At 41.7% G+C, this 25,336-nt stretch overlaps 1 protein-coding gene across 6 annotated transcripts in view; it reads right to left on the bottom strand.

Annotated features, from left to right (window-relative positions):
* The window catches only part of SMOC1 (SPARC related modular calcium binding 1), a 128,119-nt gene that overhangs the window by 27,550 nt on the left and 75,233 nt on the right, over positions 1-25,336 (bottom strand). For 4 of the 6 annotated variants that reach the window (XM_071744498.1, XM_071744500.1, XM_071744501.1 and 1 more), the window contains exons 6-8: positions 23,744-23,833; positions 18,982-19,062; positions 136-328 (exon numbers count right to left, since the gene is read on the bottom strand). In XM_071744498.1, coding sequence (XP_071600599.1) covers positions 136-328; positions 18,982-19,062; positions 23,744-23,833 — 364 coding nt within the window. The remainder of the gene's footprint in view (positions 1-135; positions 329-18,981; positions 19,063-23,743; positions 23,834-25,336) is intronic. The other 2 variants (XM_071744499.1, XM_071744503.1) reach the window with 2 other exon arrangements.

The following is a 25,336-nucleotide window of genomic DNA, read 5'->3' as shown; positions in this document are numbered from 1 at the left end:
TAGACACTACATGCAGCAGTGCTGAATTTAAGAAAAATAGTACAGAACTATCTGCTCTAGAAGTAGGGACTTATCTGATACAGTAACAGTATTTTTTTATACATCATCTTCTCCAGGCAGGCCTATAGCTCTTACCGAGTGGAAGTACCAGGCAGGGGACGTCCCGTGTCCACCAGAACACACCAGCAATACCCAGTTGACTGGTGGCATTGCACTGGTTTGTAGAGCCCTCCAGGAGCACATTCAGGGATGACGATACCCTCACGGGGGTTCTGCCTGGCCTCCTCCAGGGCACTCTGCCTTTCCTGGTCACAGGAGTGAATTTTCTCTGGAAGAGAGAAGGGAGGTTGGAGAAGAGTCAAAATCAAGATCAACCTATCTCAGCTCAGCAGGATATGGGTATCCTTCACATCTGGTTGAGCACTTCCTCCTATAGTTAGCTATGACCCAACAAGATTATAGACATTGACTGCCAAGTGCCAGCGATCTAGGAACAGCAGGAAAAACTGTTCCTGTTCACCTGCGGTTTGGAACAGAGCTATCAGATAAAAATAATTCACTATTACAGTGGCCATGGTGTAAGCATTTCCTACATCATGTTTTTGCATACTGAGATCCCAAATTGGGATTGTATTTTCAAACTAAATGAAGGAGGCAAAAGCCCTACCATGCCCTACTGTCCGTTTCTTCTCCAGACTGCAATGCACTCTTCCCTCTCCATAGCAGCCCTCCAACATGATCCCAAGAGGAGCAGAAGGTTATGTTTTATCTCCACTTTATTCAGCACATGGACCACCTGCACAAACCTCATCAGGGAACAGAATGGTTTATCCCATTCTACTCAAACTGTCCATCACCTTTCCAGGACACTCCACTATTATCCTCACCTGCAAAACAGAGCGCATTCAACCCTGCCCCTTTAAGAAAAAGTTATTTCTAAATACATCCTCAAATGAAAAATAAAGTACTCAGATGGCATGCACCCAAGAACAAAGAAGCCTGAGTGGCTTCTGCTGCCACCTGGCACTTTTGACCCTAATGCTGCCTATTTGACCACTGCCTGCAGAGGAGTGAGAGATGCATAGAGAGGTGCCAGGATGCTGCCTCTTGTATGGACCAGCCATTAAATGGGAAGGGGTACACAGGACACCAGGATCCTGTTTGGCTCAACAGCCAGAAGTTCTTACAGGTCTTCAAACACTCTGGCCCTTTGAGAATTAGGAAAATTACTTCAACTTTGGAAATCACTGAAGGTATAGTGGAGAAAAAAAAGCACACATGTAAGACAGAAAGCAGTCAAGGCAGCTGATCACAGGCTTTAAATTCTAAGTCTCGATTAAAAAAAACAATATAATTCCTAACTTTTATCCTTAGGAGAGTGACAAAAACCAGAAGCAGGAACAGCTTTCTCTCCTTCCCTAGCTTTCTTTTCCATTGCAGCTTTTTCTTTTCTTTTTATAAATAAGTCATTTATGAAATTCCTTGCCACAGCCAAGAATCCTTTCAAGCTTTTAATACTTAAAATGCTTCAACACTGACAGACAATGACACCACAGGTTCATCCCAAACCTACAGATGTCTGCACAATTCAGCCAGCTGACTTGGGATGACCTCAGCATCCTGCCCCCAGGACAGGCTCAACACACAACTGAGCACTCACTGTTTCCATGTATTTTGCCTGCCTATATGACATCTTAGATTTTGGTGATAAATTCTGGTTCAGTGACTAATTTTTGGTTTTTGTTTGGAGAACAAAAGTGGTTCACAACGAGAATTCCTCAGCTTGGTAACAGCGGGTACAATACAAGAAATTCCAGAACAGCATTACCTCAGTATAGCATGCTTTGGGTACCAGAAGCACTTTTACTGGTTTCCAATTAAACTGTAGAATCTAAGGAGTCTGAGAGAAACAGAATGGTCTCTGCCTCCTCAGCATCTCAGATCACTATTGAGGCTGGAAATGAGAGGGGCACCAGAACTTCACCACACACAAATCCACACAACTGAAACACAGAATAAAAACTTGTGTCAACAAGTCTAACTCAAGAGGAGGGAAACTTGACCAGGAAAGAAGAGGAGGGAATAAAGTCAACAGAAACCGAAAGGGAGCTCAAACCTCAGCTGATATTTAATCTGACTTCACTTTGCTGACAGATTTCACATCTGAAAAAAGGCTGTGTGTGACTGTTCCCAAGCTGTATGTGGACAGAGAAGTCATTGAGAGCCTAAGGGCTGCTTAACAAGTCACTTACATCGTGAGAGGCCCCTGCTCACCTACAGTTTGCTGACAGCAGTTCACACCTTGGTTCTCAGGTGAGGAAGATCATTCATGCAGCACAGGGAAGCAAAATCAGGGGTATAATTGGCTATCATTGTTTTATATAATAAGCAAAAGGAAAAAAAAATATGCTGAAGAGAACTACATTCCAGGAATTCCTCTATCTAAATCCCCAAAGCTTCCTGAGCACAAAAAATCAGAGCAAGATCACCCAAGTCCTTTGAGTCTTGCAAAAATAGCACTAAAAATTACTCTGAAGAAATTAGTGGTGTTTTGTTGCGTTTTTGGGATTTTTTTCTGCGTCAGAACAAAAAATGTGCCATCTCAACTGCAGGAAGAAGGAAAGAACAAATGTCTTTTAATCAGTTAGTATCTTATTTTACATGTACTTGCAGCAGTTAGGTACGCAAGATACACAGAACAAATGTACATGCACACAATGTTTGTACTGTGCCATAAAAAATGGCAGAAAAGCCTCTACACACATTAAAAGAAATTTGTGAGAACTGAATAATCACAGCATTTACTATCAGAACACAGTACTAACTGGTAGTTACTCATGTTTGAAGGGTGTTGAAAGGCTGAGTGAAAAAAACCTTACAGGTTTTTGTTCAGTTGACATCAAATAGATGCAATCACACAAAAGATGCCATTACCAGCAGTCAGTTGCCCACCATCAGCAATTACAGCAGTAGAAATTGAAAAGCAGGGAGATAAGATTTTTCTAATTTCTAGCATACATACAGAAGTAGCCACTACGAAAGTCTCATCTATTCCACTACATCCTGAAGAACATAAAACAGCCATACTGGGGCAAACCAAAACTCCAGCTTGTCTGTTTCTCCTCCAGTAGTTGCTAAATGCAAAAGCTTAGAGGAAAACAGAGAAACAAGATGAGCATACACTTCTTTCCCCCATGTCTTTCATGTCTCAGCAAGCAGTATGTCAGAAACTTGCAGAGACAGACATGGAGCTTTTACTTAGTGAGTAGCAATGTTTTTTTCGTTCCAACAGTTTGCCATGTCTCCCCTCATAAACTTTTATTAACCAGGACATCCTGCAGCTAGTTCTGTGGCTTGACTACATGTTGCATGTGGAACACATCCTTTGGTTTGATTTAAACCTGGCTCTGACTAGTATTGTTTGCTGACCCTACTTCTTCTGCAGGATGAAACAGCAAATCATTTGCAGCATCGCTTCCTGCCTCTCACTATTTTACAGATTCCTACTATATCTCTTTTACATGCTGAAGAGTCACAGCTGACCCTACTTTTTCTCTGATTGTTCCAGATCCACCATACTTTCCCTGAGCAAGGGGGGATTAGAACAGCAAACACATTGACACTTAGTGACAACAGCCTTGTGGAAAGTTCCTTCAGTGACACATGCCTGCTATAGAGAAGACAGTATTAACTAACACTAGCCCCCAGAGAGGCTCTTTCCTCCAGGCTACCACTCCAACAGCACTTAATTCCCTTAAAAAATAAACATTAGTACTAACAGTTGGGGTGTATTTCAACAGCTAGCAAAATCAGCTGGCAGATCCATACCTTCAGCTTCCTTAGTATGGGACTTGGCATGATCAGCAGGCACTGTCACCCTGAAAGACAGTCTCATGGGTAATAAAGGGACCATCAAATGAGTGTTGTCCCAGCTCCAGTACACTGAAGTCAGTCTGTTCCAGTCAGACTGCTTACTGGAAACTTTGCAATTGTTGCCAAGGCCAGGTTTATGGAGGATAGTGAAAGCTTAGGGCCAGGCTAGAAGGTTTAATACCAGCTATGAAATTAAGCTGTCATCTTAGAGAGAAGCATATATTTATGTACGTGCAGGGTACTTAAAACACTATTCACTGTGAGTTAATGGGGGTTGCAGGCACAGCAAGCTAAAGAAAAAAATGGTTTCCTTCTTTGCCTATAATTAAACATCTAGAGAAAGAACAAGATTTAAGACAGCAAGTCAGTGGGACACCGACAGCTTTTTTAGGACTGACAGTAATATTACACTCCCCTTTGTTTCTAAGACACAGTCACATTCCCCTGTTTTCTGTCATCTCTGCTTTGACTTATGACAACCATCAGCAAAGAAACTGAGTAACACTTGCCAGCTTGCTGTTGCTGGGGAGCAAAGCATTCTAAAGACTGCACATCTAGATCCCAACAGATTTAGTTACACCAAAAATGATAGGGGATGCATGCTGACACAACGGAGAGAATCACTGGCAAATACCCATTTTACCTTACGTGCTCAGCTCTAAAATGCTGTTTGTTCTTTACTGCTTTTAACACTCCTTACAACAGTTTTAAAAGTAGTGTCTATACAGCCATGAGCTATTGCAGGAAAACAGGGCTTGGACATCAGCAGTAGTACATTATTTATGCAATAATTTTCCCCTAGTAGTGACTTTCTGAGAAACACATAAGTCAGAATCATAAAAAGGTCTCCCATTCCTGGTCCCTTAAGTACACACCTTGAAACATACATCTAGTGCCTGAACAATAAATAAAAATGACGGATGAGGTAAGGGACTCACCTGACTGTCTAATAAACTAGATAGTTATTAAAAAGATGGGGTGTTTGTTTACCTGACAAAGCTGAAAAGAGAGGGAAAGAGCTGAAAAGAGCAACATCCAACCAAAGGCTTGTGCTCACCAAGACTCATGCTCAGCTTGCAGGGCTAGATGCATCCAATGCACTGCTCTGGGGATTAGGCAGCCTCCCCCCAGCAGCTGCTATGGCAGCCAGAGTAGACCACTCACTTAAAGGGGCTTTTTGTTGTAGTAATGAGAAGGCTGAAAAACCATTTGCTAGAAGTCATCTCCCTGGGGCCTCAGCATCTCACCGTCTGCAGGAATTAGGAGCATGCCATTTGCTATGTGCAAGCAACACTTCCCTTCCTTCTTTCTTCTTGCCACAGCCACAACACAACTTGTGAAGAGGATACATGTAGGTGTGCAAGAACACAGACTTCTGCCTCTCCTACCCTGGCATCTGTAGCCAAGAAGCACACTGCCTGCAGCACTCAGAGTCTAAGGAATGGTAAATCTCTAGAAGAGGCATCAGGTATGGGGTCCCCACTACAGAACTGAATGCAAATGGAGTGATCAGTCTCTAAAGCTGGCTGGGTTGTTTCCTTAAAATCCAGTTCTGCTAAGAAATAAGAGTGAAAAAAGTGAAAAGAAACACCCTCTTGCTATCAGAGAAACACCTGACTGCTATCAGAGCCTGCTCCAGGAGAACATGTGCCTCATCCCAGTACAGAGATAATAAATGCTGCAGGCAGAAAGTTCAACCTTATTCCACAGAGAAAGTTCAGTCCAGGTTACATCAGCAGCCCAAATCTGCATCCCTTCTACCTCAGAGGGGAAGGAGAATTTGAAAAGCCTTTGGTTATGCACAAGGGCTGGCAGTACTAGCAAAGCAATGCAGTGAATAGGCATTAGCTTCCTGTCCCCCATGCAGGGCTGTGAGTGGAGGGAGAGAAACAACCCCTTCTGTGTTTACTGGGAGCACAATAACAGCTGAGCAAATACAGCTCAAGGGAATAGCATAAATCTCTCTGCACCTCCATTAGTCACCAGCACTGCTACCCACTCCACCCTGGTCTGCCTGGGACCACTGTCCTTCCAGGGTATTCTGGCTAATATAAAGAGAAAAACAAACCTTGCAGGTGCTCCTACACTGTACCAGTTGAGCAGTCCTTCTTTTACTTTGGTATTTGCTCAATTTCATTTCTCAAGGTATAGGCTACAGAGGAAGCAGAGGCTACTAGACCTTCCAATGCTGAACAAGTACAATGGAAAGGTTTAACAGGTAGCTTATAGTTTTAAAAAATGCATTGTTCCAAGTGGCTCAAACTTCAGCCATCCAGGAACACATCCTTCCCCTGCAATTTTCCTTCCATTGAAAGAATGAAGCTGCACTGCACTCCTACCAGTGTTGCATGATGAAAAGCTTATTCAGTATAAACCCTCTAGCTTAAAATAAGGAGGAATGGCTGGAAGAAGCACTGTTCCAACAACTGGGGTGAACTTGATGAGGGATTTTTTAAGGTACAATTTGCTATCATTTTGTAGAACCTGGGCAGAGGGTGCTGCCCAGAGAGGAAAAGAGCCTGATCTACACAGTTTCCAAAACACACAGGAATAAAGCTTTGCATCTGTGCATTTTGAAACCTTCCAGTTGAAATCTACTTGTCCCTACAATTGTAACTCAACTGTCCTTCAGGCAGGGCTTGGACTCTTTCTACCAGCCTATTTCTTGATCAGTCAGTCACACAGTTCTAGCCCTACTAGACCTGTAGCCTGACTATCTGAAAAATGGCAAAAAGAGAACACCACTTTTTTTTTAAAGTAGACTACATACAATTACTATGAGATAGCTTCCCAACATCATTGGTTGACAAAAACATACTCCAAGAAGAGGGGTATCACAAGTTCTCTGTGAAACAGTTCTTCAGTATTGAAAGCAATCATGAGACTTGTATCAAACTGACAGACTAATTTGTCAAGTGGAACATCGCATCCTATTTAGACTGAAATTCAAATAAGAATTCAAAGTCATCTGAATAAATGTCTTTAAATCAGTGAAATCACAATTTACAAGTTCAAAACCGTAGCAACCAGCAAGAAGAATTCCAGTGCATGGAGAGCAAAATTACTGGCAACACAGCAAGACTTGGGAAAATATGATCAGGAACTTAGGTAGATCACAAAAAAATCTGCACCTTAATGACATCACAAACAACAAAAAAAAGTGCAAAGCAATTAAATCTAGTTCTGGGATGTGGTGACAGTGGCCTCACATAAGAAATAGGCACTAAGGACTGTTGAGCATTTAAATCAGCCCTGCATCCAGCCCTGGGCACTGCACTTTCAGGGAGAGGTGGACTGTTTGGCAAGAGTGCAGGAGAGAGCAAAGGGAATAGGCAGAGGTCTAGGAAACCTGATCTATGAGAAAAGGCTGAAGGAATTCCATTTGTTTAGTCTAGGGATGACAGTCAGCCTTCTGAGACATAAAAGCTGTTATATAAAAAAAGATGGTCATAGACCATTTTTCCTCTTCCTTACGGGTAGTTCAAGTAGCAGTCAACTTATGCTTGGAGAAATGAGATTCAGGTTTGATATAAAAAAGCCCTCTTGATTAACTGTTCACTCATTGGAACAGGCAGTAGGATCCCTGTCACTGCATTAGGAACAGGTTATACACATCTGAGCCGCTGTTAACTGGATACGACCCTCAACTAAAACAGGGAGGGAAAAAACCAAAAAACAAACTATACCACATCTGCAGGTCTTTTCCACTATCCCGACTGAGGCCACCTCTGTGCAAACACAGCCTAAAATCTTGAAGACATTTGATCTGGTTTAAGTTTTCACATTTTGGAAATCTGATCTTTCTATGCAGTTGGCTTCCATATTCTGTATGACAGCTGCGGCTGTGCAGTACCTTCAAAATTACAACAATTTCTGCAGTAGGAGAAAGTTTGGCCCCAAAATGCAGTCCTCTTTAGTTCTTTACATGAGGAGAGCTCCTCAGCAGTAGAGAAGATTTTAACCACAGACACTGTCCTTGTGATTTTGAGAAGAAGGTACCCATAGTCTGCTTTTTTCCTTCCCTAACCCCTCTTTTCCATTTCACATCATTTCTCATCAGTGTTAGCTGATGATGCCTAACTTTGAGATAAGCCACTTATCTTTGAACACATTCATTCACTTTCTCTATGCTCCTTTCTCACTGCACTCTTTCCACATGGAGGAATGCTATTCAATGAAATGAAAAAACATAGGTGTTTCCACTGGAGCCTTAGCATTATTGGGAAACTGTTTTCACTTTCACACCTGTTTTTAATAGTGCTTGGCTCAACTAACAGAGCAATTGTTGGAGAACTTGCCTACATCTCCTGGTTAGCTTATATAAGCACACTATTTTTTACAATATTGTAGGTGTATAATTATTGGACACCAAATAGAAAGCTTACGGAAACTGCCACAGGCAGGTAAAACATCTTGCACACTGGCCTTCCTAAATACAGTAACATTCTCTTTTCATTCTATCGTTGGTGAGTAAAAGGAGGGAAATAGAGTCAGGTGTGATGAACTTTTTTATGTGAAGACATCAGCTTTTTCCTGTAGTCTTTAGCACTTTACACGGAGGCAGAGGGAAGTGCCTCTGCCAGGAGAGCTAGCATTTACCCTTGGACATGCAGGCTGAGCCAGCTGTCTCTGGGTAATCTTCAGGCTTTGCAAGTTCAACAATATATCATATGGGGTTCAGACATCAGCCACAGGACAATAAAACATCTTCCATTTCAGTGTCACAGGATGGAGGCAGCCTTCTTTCACACTCTGTGTTGAAGGCGAGGGAAGGACTACAGAGCACTACCACAGCCAGTAAGATTTCTCTGAATTTGTAGCCTTACCCAGTCAACAGTACCAGCAGCTGTAGGACCTCATGCATTCTGGGGATCCCAGCTCCAGAGAGAATGTGCAGCTTCATGCTATTGGAGCCTGCTGAAGGAGCTCAAGATGAGATAGGAGACTGATGATACCAGGAGGATCAGACTGGTAAAACCAGAGAAATGCCATTCTAGTGACCCAGAAAACAGAGTTTAACACTTCTTCCTCCTTCACGTGTTCCAGGAGACTGAGTACTGCCTTGGTTTTTCAAACATACTCCCATTTATTTTCCTTTCCCTGAGGATGAGTTCTCTCTGGTTTTCTCTCCTGACTCTTCAGAGACAACTTTTGGTAACTTCTACCAAGAAGTCTTTCCAGCTACATGGATTTCCTGAACTATACCACAAAATGTACTCACTGGTTCCCATTGATCACTTTCCTATTTTGGTGGTCTGACAAGATGGAAAAATGAGATAACTTCAAAGAAAAAAGTAACATGAGAATGGCAGCTTTTACTCAGGCTCCCTCCTCTCTGAAACATACACAGGTCTCTTACAAGACAGCTCACAGGTCTGTTGACAGCAGTTTGAAAGAAAGAACTCAGCCAACATACAAGGAGGCTGTACCAAGGCAGGTCTTGGTCTCTTTGCCTAAGTAACAAATGGTGAGAGGCAATGGCCTCAACTTGTGTCAGAGGAGGTTTAGACTCGATATTAGGAAAAAATCTCTTCACCAAAAGTGTTATCAAGCCCTGGAAGAGGCTGTCCAAAGAAGTCACTGAGTCACCATCCCTGAAGGCATTTGAAAGATGTGTAGATGTGGTGCTTAGGGATGTGGTTTAGCAGTTGGCTTGGCAGTGTTAGTTGAACAGTTGGATTCACTGATCTAAAAGGGTCTTTTTCAAACTAAATGATTCCATGATATTTTTATCAATTGTCCCATGCTGCTGCTCTGTAAAGCATCCTGATATTCCTGCAGGGCCACACACGTTTCCCTTCTGATCATCTATTCAACTCCATCTCCAAAACCCAAAGTGAAGAATTCTTCACCATAAGCCTGGCATCAGAAGATGGAAGCCTTCACGGGAGGGGTAGGGTTTTCCAGCAGTTTTGGAATGCAGCTCTGTTCCCTCACAGCCTTGTTCTCTACTAGGTGATATCCATAGTCTCCTTGGACAATGCTGGGGCAAAGCAGTCTTTGGGATACACTGATGTATCACTGAGCCCTTTTTTCAGTTGCCTCTTTGCTCTCCCCCCAAAGCCTTTCAGTTTCAGGAGCAGCCTACCACTAAATTTGTTGCAGAGGGAACTTAAGAGCACAGGTCAAGCTGTTACTTTGAAACAGCTCCTTAATTTGTTGCACCTTAGAAATGTTATAATATTTCTTGTGAAATTCACAGGAACATTTCAATAGAGGCAGAAAGGTGAGTCAATATACATTCTACAGGCATCAACAAATGTTCAAATTGATGTCTGACATGCAGACCACATACAAGCCTGTGCTGAACATTCAGCAAGGAGCACTTTGCCATTAAGGAATTGCTCCAGCAAATCAATGCAACCCCTCCAATATGATCCAGCTTCTGCTAAAAACCAAAACCAGACTCCATAAGGTTGACCTCTCTACTCCCTGCTTGCCTCCATATGTCCAGGTAATGTCTGATGCTGAAGTATATTTCCTTTCCCTTTCAAATCCTCAGTGATTTTTCAATGTGGGGTTTGGAGTTTTCTTCCCCTTTTATCTCTCCTTACATCTTTGCCCGTCTCCTGCTGCTCCCTGTCCACTTGCCTTAACTGTCAGCTGTTGAGTAGCAGTTATGACTCCATGTCTAGAGTAATTTGTTTTCTTTCTTTGAGGGATGAGGGGGGGGGGAGGTAGTGACTGAATTCTTCAGGAATGATTTATCACACAGCACTCAGGGGGAGCTTCATTTACTTGCCTAGCTGTAGATGGTTTAACACCTATGGTTGCACGCTGATTATTATACAATGTTATTTTTCCCACTTGCATACTTTGCACCTTTTCATAGAGCAGATTAACTGGTCCCCAATGGCATGTTATTTATGACTTTGTTTGCTGGCTGTCTGGAAAGGCTCCTGGTCCTAGATTCTTCTCTCCTTGCTTCTGTTCTCCCCTACATAACCCTTCTTCATCACACCTGAGCCCATGGGAGAATCACGCTTTGGCATCACATACATTGCACCTTCTCAGAACTGTTCTCAGAACAGTAACTTCCTCCAGGAAGGAGGAAGAGATAGAGGCCTCCCAAGCAGGCAGTCAAGACAGGAAGGGGCGTTTGAACCACAGATAGAGCTGGAGAGAAAGGAGGGATAGAAAGTAAAAGAGAAATATCACAATTTGGCTTGCAAGGAAGCAGGAACTCAGCAGAAAAGAGCATAGAGACTTGCTCAGAAAATGTAATGGAATTAGTAAGTTTTCATATAATTCCCAACAGGAGCTTCTCCTGAGATTGCTTCATAGAATCATAGAATCATCAAGGTTGGGAAAGACCCCTAAGATCATTGAGTCCAACAGCCCACCCTACAACCCCTAGCCACTAAATCATCCACTGTAGCACTTCACCTACCCATCTTTTGAACACTCCAGGGATGGTGCCTCCACCACCTTCCTGGGAAGCCTGTTCCAATGTTTAACCACTCTTTCTGGGAAGTAATTTTTTCAAACATCCTACCTGAACTTCCTCTGGCACCCTCCCCTGAACCTCCTCCCTATCTTGTTTCCTCTTGTCCTATCACTGGTCACCAGAGAGAAGAGGCCAACCTCTGTCACACTACAGCCTCCTTTCAGGTAATTGTAGAGGGCTATAAGGTCTCTCCTCCCAGCCTCCTCTTCTCTAAGCTGAACAGCCCCAGTTCAGGACTAATACAAAAGTTTGAAGATAAATAGTTCTGGCAAGTAGGACAATAAAGTACACAGATTTTAGCAAAGTAGTTTTGACAGGTCTGAGGAGCACTGTGTTGGAAGGCACTGACTCAAGACGCAGGACAAGAGCCAAGAGGATTCATGAACAGAGGGTAGTAGAAAACGCAAAAGCTTTCTGACTCACTGGTTCCCTCCCATGAGCTCTTGTTCTTCACATCATCACTGGCACTTTTTTTTTCCTCTTCAGCTATGGGGAAATTAAAAAACCATTCCTTCCAGGTGTTATGCCCAGAGGAGATGGAAGCACCAAAATGTTCACCAAGGAGGACTTCAGTCAGCATTAGGACGTCCTTTCACAGGTACCAAATTCTCCAGTTCCAGTGTCACTGTAACAACTAATTCAGACATCAGTAAAGCACAGTTGTGCCTGGCTACCTCCCCTTCTCAACCTGCTTTCCTGCTAAAGAAAGATCAGCTTTTGCTTCCAGCCATCTCCTCTCCATGGTGTCTTGACTAAGATTAACCAGCCACAGATTTTGAGGAAGAGCCTACAGTCCTGTAATAGGCATTTGGACTGTAACATTAACACAGCTGGCATGGAGAGACAGCTGGTCAGTTTGGAACAAACACAATTAGTTTAGTGGTAGCAGAAAATAGGAGAAAAGTAGTCTTTAAATAATGAGGTGGGAAGTGCTGTGTGCCAAGAATAGGACAAAGCAGCTAAGGAATAAGACCGAAAAGACAGAATGAAGACAGGTAAGAAACTGCTCCTTTCAAAACAGGGCTTTTCCAGCACCTCATCTGAATCTACCTGCAGCTCCCTGGTCTCTGCAATATCCCACATTTCCAAGGCACAAGGAAGTTTGCTCTAACACCAAAGAATTATACATTCAACACAAATGGGTGTACTGTCTCTCCACTCTGGAAAAATAACATAGGAGTTCAAGCTCCTTCGGATTAGCCCTCGCTACTAAAAAGGGAAGTCCCAGTAACACAACAAAACTTTTGTATAACCTTGGGTGTATCCCAGGAAAACGGCCATATTCCTTTTTAGTGGCAAATAAGCAGGCCCTGCCCTGTTCTGTGTCCATTGGTCTCACCTGACAACCTTACAGTTCTCAATATAGGTGGCTTAAAAGCAGGCTCCTTGTTAATGTATGGGATCCCAGAAAGGCTCTATATGGCTAAGACAACATACCATGAGTATATTCCCCCTAGAAGCAATCACTATCTCTGACTATTATCTTTCTTAAGAAAGACATGCAGCAATATGGTAACACTTTCTAGGTGAATACTAGAAAGAGATATCTTTTTGAGATGCCATGTGAGTTTTCTTGCCTTTTTGGTTTTTTCTGCAAGTATGAAAAAAATTTGAGGAGCAGAGACAAACCAGAGAACTCAGGTTCTGGTAGTACACTTGGTACAATCACATCCCACCTCACTGTATGGATCTCTGGAGGCAAATTACATCCAAGATTTCACAGACTCCCTTTGGGGTGGACAGCCAGGTGTGCTCCTGCTTCTTGCAGAAGTATATACAGACATGCAGCTTTTGAAAAGGCCTTAAAGTTGGACTCCAGCTGAATTCAATTAACAAAAAGAAATGTGAATACCACCATTCTTATTTTCAAAGCTCATTTACAGTTATATTCTGTCCACTAAGAGCTCCTGACAACAGAAAGCTCTGTCACTGAAAAACTGTCACACGAGATGCCTGCACAATGCTTGAGCACCAGAGCCGAGCAGAAGAGGCCACATGGAGCTGGCCTCCAATTCAAAAAGCAAGCTTTTGAAATAAACAGTAATGGGGTTTTTTTGTTTTTTGTTTTTTAAACTAGGCATACACAGACCTGTCTTCAGCTGCTAACCTTAATATATTACTCATTCTTCCTTTCAAATAACGTCATGTTCAAAACCCCAGTGACTGCAGCATATTTACATGAGACTGATACTGCTCATTTCTCTAGAGCTGTTTATTTTTCCATGCATGAGCTCATTATATCACTCTGTAGTTTTCTTAAAGGTTGTCAGGGTAAGCTGGATACAGGCTGGAATCTCTTGCTAAACTAAAACCAAATCACTAATATAAATGGATTTGGAGATAACCCAGCTCTGGAAACAAGGAACAACCATGGATTCCTTAGTGGAGATGGGGTGCTCCCAAACAAGCAGCCATTAAATTTTCTTGGAAACAGGATACGTTGTCAAGAGTTTCCCTAGATTAAGAACTGTAAAAGAATAATCATTTTTATTGCTGCTGGATTATGTTGTGGGGATAGAAGGCAGGATTAGTAGGAGGCTGAAATAGTAAAAAGCAGAATAAGAAAATGGTTTCCACCCATGCTGAATGCAGAATGGACATTGCAAAGGTATCTGTATCATCTCATGCTTTGGTGCTGTTAAAAACAGTGAGCAGTGCTAAGTTAAGGCTTAGTTTGGGTATCCATGTGTGTGCATGTATGAATGTGCATGTTTGGGGAAGGTGAAAAATAAATTCAAAACAAATACAAAAAATGTTGTCATCTTGCCCTAGCAAACAAAATATTGTGTTGATCCAGATCTTTCACTTGCCCCAGAGAGAAAAATTGACTTTGGGGCTTTTACTATTCATAAAGACAGAAGATTTAGTTTTCTAAGTGTAGAACAACAGCAACAGTTCTGATACTCATCAGTCCAGATGTTAGACCACGTTCATATTTTGACTTCTGCGTCTGGCTGAGATGATTTGCACCTACATCTCAATATCCTGAGAAAGAGATCAGTGGTCATCTTATTCTTTAAGGTGGGCTAGGATGACAGCACTAGCAATCCCTCCTCGCAATGCTGTTTGACTTGACGTAGGAAAATCCACTGGCAAAATGCCTGGATATATATAGATTCTCATTCAAGTGCTTTCATCACCAGGCTAGAGTCATAGAATCATAGAATCCTAGGGGTTGGAAGGGACCTCGAAAGATCATCTAGTCCAACCCCCCCTGCCAGAGCAGGGCCCCCTAGAGTACATCGCCTAGGAACGTGTCCAGGCGGGTTTTGAATGTCTCCAGTGAAGGAGACTCCACAACCCCCCTGGGCAGCCTGTTCCAGGGCTCTGTCACCCTTACAGTAAAAAAATTTTTTCTGATATTCAACTTGAACCTCCTATGCTCCAATTTACACCCATTACCCCTTGTCCTATCACTGGTCACCACTGAGAAAAGCCTAACTCCATCTCCCTGACACTCACCCCTTACATATTTGAAAACACTGATGAGGTCACCCCTCAGTCTCCTTTTCTCCAAACTAAAGAGACCCAGCTCCCTCAGCCTTTCCTCATAAGGGAGATGCTCCACTCCCTTAATCATCTTAGTAGCTCTGCGCTGGACTCTTTCAAGCACTTCCCTGTCCTTCTTGAACTGAGGGGCCCAGAACTGGACACAATACTCCAGGTGCGGCCTCACCAATGCAGAATAGAGGGGGAGGAGAACCTCTCTTGACCTACTAACCACACCCTTTCTAATGCACCCCAGGATGCCATTGGCCTTCTTGGCCACAAGGGCACATTGCTGGCTCATGGTCATCTTCTTGTCTACCAGGACCCCCAGGTCTCTTTCACCTACACTGCTCTCCAGCAGGTCAGCCCCCAACCTATACTGGGATATCGTGTTGTTCTTCCCCAAATGCAAAACTCTACACTTCCCCTTGTTGAATTTCATCATGTTTCTCCCTGCCCAAGTCATTCTGCTTTTCCTGATCCCTAACTTATTTAGTGCCCACATGTGCCAAGCAAAAACGTAAATGCTCCAAAAGAGAGGACAGTTTCAGGAGAACCTCTTCTGTTGGTCAACACCAAATGGAAGGTGGAACGCTCAGATTTCAAATGCAGCTCTTATGAGACAGAGGCTGTGTAAGCACCACAGGATGTCACCTGCTCTGCAATGCTCAGCTACCTGGTGGTTTGTTCACTCTGAAGGCTAACACTGAGCAGAGACAATGACAGCACATTACAGAGTTACACATTACAGCTATTTGTCTCCATTAAATTTTCCTCATGGTTGACACATTAATGGTACTAGGCCAGTGTCAGTGCTGATTAAAGCAGCACACATCCTCTGATAGTGTAGTATCTGCTAGACTTCACTGCAAATGACAGGGCTATATAACCACTACAAGGAGGACAGAAATCAGTGTTAAGTGTTTCAGTATACAAACTCCAAGGAATATGGCAAGCTTTCAAGAACTCAACAATAATGAAAAAGAACAAAAATTTAAGAAGAGTTAGGCTGAATATTAAAAAAAGAAAAAAAAATCCTGAGATTGAGTTCAGGTACCAGAGCAGCTTCCTGTGTGAAGAAGTGAAATCTTTATTGCCTAACAGACTTATGCTACACTTGAAAAAGCTGGTTTTCATAGAGCTCACTAGCCCTAAGGAAGTAGATGACCTAGTAGGTCTTTTCTCTCATCTAATTTCAGTGATCCCATCAAATTGCTGCACCAGGAGACCAGGCTGTATCTGCTTCAAGACACTAGGTACAAGTTCAGAGAGACAATACAGCTGAGTGAATACCAAAGCCAAAAATCCGATCCTTCTAGTAAGACTTACCTTAACCCTTGAAAAATACATGAAAAATCAGAAATGTGCTGAGCAATAGTAGTTCAGGCTGAGCCAAATGCAGTTAAAAACACCCCATAATATTGCACCCCCATCTCATGACAGCAGTACAGACTTGAAGACATTTAAGAACAAGATTCTAATTGATTATTATCCTCTGATAATACCTCCTCTGATTCTCTATTCCACCTACCCTACATTGCCCTTTAACATACATGATAAGAGGTGAAAGGAAGAAAAGGTACCAAACAAGAGGACTAAGTATCACTGCTTGAAAGAAACAAACTAATGTAGCCCATAGCTACTATCAGCTAAGCTGAAGCCTTATTTTGATAAGGTAGAATGTCTTGATATTTCTTGATAATTCAGTGTAAGAAGTGGAGATGGCTGTGTATTTATATGGCTAATGTGGAAATCTGGTGCTAAATATTGGCAAACCACTCTCTTAATGAGATTCTACAGCAGATGGGTGTCTGTCAGGGCAATCAGCAAGGCTGAGTCAGATGAACCACACAACTCCTTTTAGCTTGCTTAGAAACCACCTCTTACAGAAACTCCTGAATTTTCCAGAAGATCATTTCTTTTCAATTTGTGTCAGGCACTCACAATAATCTTGTTTGAATAAACAGAAATGACATCAGAACAAATTGGAGAAAAATGTGAACAAAACCAAACTTACAAAAGGAACTCTTCCATGAACGAAGCTCTGGTTTAAATCAAGCAGCTTCCTGAGGAAACCTTTGAATAAACTGATTGCCATTACAACATGAAAGCCAGCCTATGCGGACTCTGTCAGGCCAGCAAAGGGTGGTAAGATGGGCTCTGAAAGACACCACTGCTCCTAAGTCCCTAAGTAGCCTCCCAAAAACACAGATCTAGGAAGTCTTAAGTCCCTCACAGCTATCAGGTTGGATGCATTAGAGGGAAAGTTGGTATCCAAGACAGGTAGGGCCCATTACATAGGATTTTAATATTAATCTGTCACCTTCAATTGCCCTGTTTGCTGCTGGTTACCCCAGCAGCTCACAAAAAAAGATGCATTTGTTCTCCTATGAAACACATCCTTAAAAAAGCATGCTGTACTCCTAGATCATCTGAAGCTTCTGCATTATTCCCACTGGCAGCTCTTACACAGACAGCCCTGCTACAAAAGCAACCAAGAGTTGAGAGCATAGGAAACTACAGCTAAAACTGATTGATGTCTGGGCAGCAATGGATGTTCTCCTGTTAAGAGCTCTTCACCCTTCTGCAGCAGTGAACTCCACCTAACCTAGCAGTGATTTCACTCTGCAGTTGAGAAGTGGCACAGGAAGGTTAAAGGAACTCTATAGTGCCATGAATGCCAGGTGATGAAGTACATCAAAATATCACAATTTAACTTTTCTGGAGAAAAAAGAATTTATCTTTATCTGGAATTATTCTCAACAGCTGTTGAAAATATTTTAAGCATTTATAGTTTCATAAATATATGCAATATTTTAGCAGCTCCTATTTAAGCCTCACAATAAACCCATAGTTTCTTAAAGAAGTTTTCTTTTGATATTCCCTTTACCTTTTTCCTTTCTCCTATTTTAGTAAAAATACACCAGATAGAATCATAGAATCATAGAATTGGCTGGGTTGGAAGGGACCTCAGAGATCATCAAGTCCAACCCTTGATCCACTCCTGCTGCAGTTCCCAGCCCATGGCACTGAGTGCCACATCCAGTCTCTTTTTAAATATCTCCAGGGACAGAGAATCCACCACTTCACTGGGCAGCCCATTCCAATGCCTGATCACCCTCTCCGTAAAGAAATTCTTTCTAATATCTAACCTAAACTTCCCCTGGCACAACTTAAGACCATGCCCTCTTGTCTTGTTGAAAGTCGTCTGGGAAAAGAGACCAACCCCCGCCTGGCTACAACCTCCTTTCAGGGAGTTGTAGAGAGTGATGAGGTCTCCCCTGAGCCTCCTCTTCTCCAGCCTGAACACCCCCAGCTCCCTCAGCCTCTCCTCATAGGATCTGTGCTCGAGTCCCTTCACCAGCCTGGTTGCCCTCCTTTGGACCTGCTCCAGCACCTCAAGCTCCTTCCTGAACTGAGGGGCCCAGAACTGGACACAGGACTCGAGCTGTGGCCTCACCAGCGCTGAGTACAGGGGCAGAATCCCTTCCCTGGACCATTGGCCTTCCTGACTTTCCTCTTCAGATTCTTCCAGTTTCTTGTGGTTTCAGTGACTACACACAGTTTCATCTTCATCTCTTATCCTAAATTTCACATCCTAACTTCACATTTTCTGCTCCCCCTTGTCCTACTCATGTTCATGGTCTTGTCTTTGCTGTTTTTTTATGCTTGGGTCTTCCCTTATCCACTCTATTACCCACAGAAATAATCTCAGCATTTACTGAGCATTTACTGAGCAAGCAAACAACTTCCAGTTGTGAAATAATCAAGTCATTTCTCTAGCTGATAGAAAAGAAGCCCCCCTCTGTATTTTCTCAGCTGCTTAGACCAAAACTGCAGCTGAGATCTCAGAGCCAAATGCATCAGTTGGTTCATCTACGAGAGACTGCTGAACAGCAAATAAAATAAAGATGACAGCTGGTTGAGATGAATTAACAGATGAAGAAATTAGAAATTTTCCAGTTATGGTCTGGAGAAAGAGGAACATCCCTCATTACACATCAGCTTGGCCTTCTGGACACACAAAAAAAGGATGCTATCTGAAATTATTTTATAGCCTGCACTGAAAAGCAGCAAGAGAGGTAAAATAATGAAAGAATAAAAGAAGAACAGATGGTGAGGCACAGCAGCCCAGTCAAAAGAAACCTTTTTTGGTTTAGATGAAGCATTACCTGAATTCCTAATACTGGAGCTGTTCAGTTTGGAATCCTTGATGACCAAATGCTTAATCCAAAGGGTGGGTGCTGTGATTTCTGAAAGAGAAAAAAATAATTACTTTCAGCAACTACATCAACTAATGAAAATAGATGCTGGTACTCATGAGTACAAGATGTTTGCTACAACCATACTTTAACTGATCCAGCATCACTGTAGAGATTAGCCTATCCCCTGGTGAGGTCTTCCACCTCTTAAGAATCACTATTTGTAAATCTTCCACAAGATTCTCTCATTATCTTCCCAATCCAGATAGTATGTCTGCTGGCAAAACTTTTCCTTCCTCTATTCCCCCCACCTCCTAAATCTTCAAGTCTAAAGCTTTTCTCCTAAAGACTTAGACCTCAAAGGTTGTGTTATAGCACATACTCCACTAAAGCACATGTGAAAGCCAGGTTAAAAAAAAAAAAAAAAAAAAAAAAAAAAATCAGCCCAGACTTTAAATATTGCTTTAAAAGCCCAAGAAGAGCTGATCACAGTCAGTTCCCTGAAAAAAGCAACAACAAAATTTGAAATAAATAGGCAGAGAAACAGGGATATTTCTGGAAAGACTTAAAAAGAAGTCTGTTAAAGAAACAAGTTCAGGTTAGAAAAGAACATCTGATGTATTACAACCAAGACATACAAAGAGAAATTTGTGGAAAAAAAGTGCTTAAATCTCGTCCTGTGAGGCGTTGCAATCAACTTCAAAACACAGCACAAGCTGCCATCTTAAGCCACAGAGATGACACAACATCAGCATGTCATCAGAACTGAGCAAAACAGTACCTGATACCACAGGCTAGAGCTCCTAAAGTGACATATTCAGAACTTATATTAAAAAAAAAAAATAAAAAATATTAAGTTTCCAGAAGAGCATGCCTTAAGAACTAGATCCTGGAGCTTAGTTTCCCTCTAAGAAGTTTGTACAAGACTTTTTGTGATCCCCTGTTGATATTTATGTGGATATGCCCAGCGTGTGAGAGCTGGCAGACTACAGCAGAAATTTATATGTTCTAGGAGCATGAAGGAAAAATGAAAGGAAATTTTTCCTGTTTTCAGCTACATAGATGGTAGCCATTATTCCAGTCATCTTCAGGGTATTTTTACATGTGGAAATACAGGCTGCACATTGGTATTCCAGCAGTAGTAACAGTTTATGTTACAAAGATTGCCTTATCTGTAGATCTCACTATACTATTTTATCATTATTTGCTCCCATAAATATATATATATAGACTTTGGGCTGTTTTGGGGAAAACTAAAATTAAAACACTGGATGAGAGGTAGGAAGGGGAGAAGCATAAACGGAGAAATGTTAGATCCATGCTCCTAAATCTGGAATTAAACTTAGATCTGACTCTGCAGTATATGTCCTGAAAAAGGAGGGACAACTGAAGCCAATAGATACAGAGGAGTGGGTCAAGGCTTTTAGAGACAATGGTGCACATCTTTACGTGAGGTTGAAAGGAAATGGAATTGTGGGAAAACAGGAGAAATGAAAAGGAAATTAATCCTTTTGGATCTACCATAAAAATATTTTTTCAATCCAGTTAACCTGGAAATTTTTTTTAATACAAGGTAAGCCACATACTCCTCTAAATAAGAGATTGTGGAAAGAGTAGATCCCCACTGAGTTAAAAGGGGAAGTTTACCATAAATAGATCTTTAAAGAAGTTATTCTTTAGGAAATTAATACAACTTGCACATCAAACCTAAATAGAGGGTGGATGCAAAGAAAATAGAGCCTATAAGTGCAGGGGGGAATAAAGCTTTTTCTAATTTAAGACTATAGCAAGAACCACTAATAAAATACTCTTGTGCACAGGAGAATCTTGTCCTAAGAGCAGTGCACTATATATAATAGTTGCTGAAATCTGCACTGTAACGAAATAAAATTATTTTTTTAGAGAGATGGCTGCTCTATGATTCAAACCTTGGAGAGGAAAGCTTAATTTATCTTATCTGCATTATCTCTGGCACTGCTCTGTTATGCCCTTGGGAGGACAGTAGGGAGTGGGAACTTATTATACTTGAAATGTGAATTTTCATTATCCTCTAATATAGGTGAAACCATGAAAAAGGTCAATTTTCATCTTGGACATGCTGAGGTCCAAGAGGTATCACACATTTCAGGGCAGCTGAGTGTATTTAATGTTGTTTAAAATAAGTCAGCCCCTTGTGGACTGAATGTAGGCATCCAAACATAAAGCATGAAAAGAAATGAAAAAAAGCATGAAAAAGCTTTTATTGCTCATTCATGTTGCTATCAGCTCCACACTGTTCTGAAGCCCAACAAATCTTAAACACAGTTAAACTGAAAGGGATTTGGACTTTGCCTCCTTTGAGCATCTACTACAAAGCGTCCATACCTGACAGGTGAATGGTTAACTTTTTTGTTTTGCCCTTTTCTGTCATCTAACATTTGTGTCAGGCACCAACTACAAGCCATTCCTCAGGAAGGCTTACTGAAGGCACCGAGAGAATATTCTGATATCATGACATTCTTTCTGAGATAGAATCACAGGATTTTTCAGGATGACATTCTGAGGTGTCAGTCCAACCTTCTGCTCCAGAGAAGGTCAGCTCTAAGAACAGACCAGGTTCCTCACAGATCTGTCCAAGTGGCTCAGGAAAGAAAGGACCTCTCTGAACAACCTGTTCCTCTGCCCCATTGTCCTTATGGTGACTAAGTATTTCCTTTTATCCAGTCCAAAAGTTTTGTTTCAATTTGACTGTGGTGTCATATTATGCATTACTGTGAAGTACCTGGTTCCATCTTCTTGATAAGCCTCCCTGGAGGTATTTGAAAGGCTGCTAATAGTCATCTTTAAGACTTCTCCAGGCTAAATGCTTCTTGCACTCTTCTGATGTATCCACTTTCATCCACTGTTTGACACATCATGCTTGAAGGTGGTATATTACACAACCTTTTGGTCAGACCCAAAATGAATTTCTTTGTGCTTATTGCTACAACCACCACTGAAATCTAGTTAGTCCTATTTTACTAACAGATATGACAAAAACACAGAGTGACAAATTTAGCAGTTGTTATTCATCAATGCATAGCTTGATTAACCTGCCTGTCATATCCTCTTCTCCCAAGTCATAAGGGAAACTGCTAATATAACAAGAAGCCACTGCATTAGTCATTCTCTCTAGAAGTCTAGGAGATAAAGTCTTGCATGATATATTGCAAGATTTGTAAGAGGCATCCTTTCATCACACAGCTCAGGCCCATTTATCAGACTTGATTTCACCTACAAATCAGTGTGAAGGTGTTTTTCAAAGAAGGTAGGATGAGATTTTTTTCAGGTGAACCTGAAAAAGTCTGTTCTCTCCAAAATTTCTCAAGAACTTTGCCCAGTTCTATTTGAATGACCAAAATGCTGAGTGTCTCCTAGCTTTTAAACAGATCAACCAGATCAGCTTGTTCCTGCATTTTCCTAGTGCATCCTTTCCTTTGAATATTGATGCGCACCCTCTCAGGGGAAATCTTAAAGACCAGAAGTTTGTGATTACAAGCAGCAACTTAGCATCAGCCTGCTGCCAGGAGGAACTTTATTTAGATACAAACAAGAAATAGCAAGCATGGCTTCAGTCTCCTCTGCTTATTTGAGAATGCTTTTTCTTCTGAGCGCTTTGATTTTTTTGCTTGTGACAAAGTTACAAATCTACAGTATCTTGCCATTAAATAAGCTTATTTTAGCAAAAAAACCCCCCAACAAATGCCATTCCATCACCTGTTTTTCACAAGAAGGCAGGGTGTATCAACAGCACCACCTCCTCTTGCTCAGTAGTCTCCATTTCTGCCTTTGATCAAGTTTTTTAAAAGTATCAAGTTCTGTATGAAAATACTTAGGCTTTTCCTCACTGCTTTATGTTCCACAATTTCAGGTGTGACACAGTTGTTCAGACTTCACCCCATAGCTACAGTATAGTGGTTGTGGGTTTAAAACTGTAGCAAACATACAGTTTTAAGCAATATTTAAGACAGAAGCAGCTAATAGGCTCATACATACCCTAGGACCACTACCCACATTGGTATTATTTATGTTTCTATGTGTGAAAGGCTTGAACCCTCTGTGATGACAGCCATTTTTACCCTAATTTCAAGGCTTCCAATGGACTATAGTCTGATATTCTCTCTCCAAAATAATACAATAGCAAGATTAGCCCATTTTTGAAGCAAACTGCTTTGGTGGGCCACAAATAAAATGGACTCAGGACAGTGACTTCATTTGCTTAAATAGTATGTGCGTCAATGAAAGTAATTGCTAAATAAAGAAACCTCCCAGCAATTTTCTTTTAAGTCAACATTCACTAGCTGTGGTTTAGCACTACCCTCCCTTTCATGAAGCCCTAAATGTTGCAGAGATTATGAAACTCCCAGCATTGCTGTCATGAGAATGAAGAGAGTGAAGGGGTAAGGACAGTCTAAAACAAGTTCCCATTTCTGACTCGATGCGTATTTTTTCTGCCACGACACCTTTTCCTCCAAGGTTACCCCAGGAATCTGGTCAACTGGTGCTATTGTTGGATTCCAGGGAAGAGGGGGGGGATGTAAATGGATTAGGGAAAATGCCTGAGGTCCCAAGGGCACCGTGAAATTTGGATAACTTATGAGATTCATTGGCTTTTCTGCTTTGCGGGATAAAGAAAGCATTTGAGCCATAAATCTTAAGGAAAAGGGAGAAGGAACTATTTTTTTGGTGCTGTTATTTTAAGGGATGCTCTTACCTTCACCATCAAAAATAGGCTGGGTTTCCATGGTAGGCGTTGGCTTCGAACCGTCATCTGAATTGAGGGTTAAAAAGAATCGAAAAGAAACTACCATTATTGAGGTAAATACTATCTACTCTCCAGTACTGTTGAATGATTGGGATTTGTACATGGCCCGGCCAAGTCCAGAAGAGAGAGAAAACAGACAGTATGAGGTAACAGCAATAACATTTTCAGTAAGCATGCATCAAGCACCATCCTTCAACTTCAAAGAAGCCTTCCCTCCTCCCTCCCCTCCCTCCATAAACCATAGCTGTGCATCACCTGGCAGTCTCCCCTTGCTGCACTTGTCAGGCAATCACATTTTTAGTTTCATGTGGCTATATATCCCACAAAGGTCATCTCCTGAGACATCAGAGGTCTAGAGATTGCTGTCCCACTGTGTTGTTCTCCTTATTCCTTTTGTTCAAAAGAAAAACTTTTCTTCTGAAACTTACCTGTGCAGAGCCTGGCACCACCATTCACTCCAGAGCTGTTAGAAAGGGATGGTCAGTAGCAAATCTTTTTTTCTTACAATGTCTGCATCAAGGTGCTATTTAATTGCAACACCGTAGATAGAAAAATTATGGGGAAAAACTTCTCTTTCATTAGGTTTTTCACGAGCAATAGGACTCCATGTGTTCTGACTGCAAGTCTTTCATAATTAAAAGCTTCAACCAAAAGAGATTCCACAGGAAATATAAATCTCAATGGAGATGGACCACATGGAAAAGTGCTCACCTTACACTGTTATCCATCATATCTACAGGCCCATATTCAACTCAGGCTGAGACTCATTTCCTCAGCATTCAGAGGGATCTGGATTTCAAGCCCCAGCTCGAAGCATCTTTACACAGCACAAGAACAGTGTCATAGCATTTAGCCAGGCAAAACTTTTGACTGTGGAAAAGCTAAATTGGAACAAACAGTAGAGGACAGTCTTTTGTTACATTGCAAGACTGGAAATTAAAATATTCTTAGGATGTAAAATAAGATGAAATTAGCCTAGATTGACTTTGCTTTTTTTTTTTTTTTTTTTTTTTTTTTTTTTTTTTTTGACTACAATGACTTAAAACTTATAATCTGTAAAGACTACTTTTTGCATGTTTTGGGCAAAGGATGACACTAAGCATTAAAGTAGGCAGTAACCCACAGTCTAAAGTTACTCAGCAAAAATCAGTTGGATAAAAGAGTTCATAGCAGCAAAGCCAGGCTTGCCACTGTCTGCACAACTATCTATGCACAGGGTGGACAACATCTGGAGGAAAGGTACATGGGACAGCCCATCTCAGAGGCACCAATAACCACCCTCAGCCTTCCCCTATATTAGTTCCAATCACAAAAGTAAGAGACCATTGGAAGGGGAAAGGAAGAGCAGAGAAAGAAAATGGAGGCCTGCTGAGATTTTTTTCCATCCATACCTGTATTTGCAGTTTTATAAAGTGAGCAAAAGCCTGAACACCTCTTCCATAGGTCATAATTTTATGCATTTCCACAGAAAGCAAAATATATGTTGGCAATTCCATTTCAGCCCCAAAAGTTCTCTCAAGTAAGGGAGACTGACAGAAATGA

This window comes from Heliangelus exortis, chromosome 5, assembly GCF_036169615.1.
Source record: "Heliangelus exortis chromosome 5, bHelExo1.hap1, whole genome shotgun sequence".
Classification (NCBI taxonomy): domain Eukaryota; kingdom Metazoa; phylum Chordata; class Aves; order Apodiformes; family Trochilidae; genus Heliangelus; species Heliangelus exortis.
Note: the sequence above shows the minus strand (reverse complement) of the source record. Positions and strands in the feature narration are given on the sequence as shown.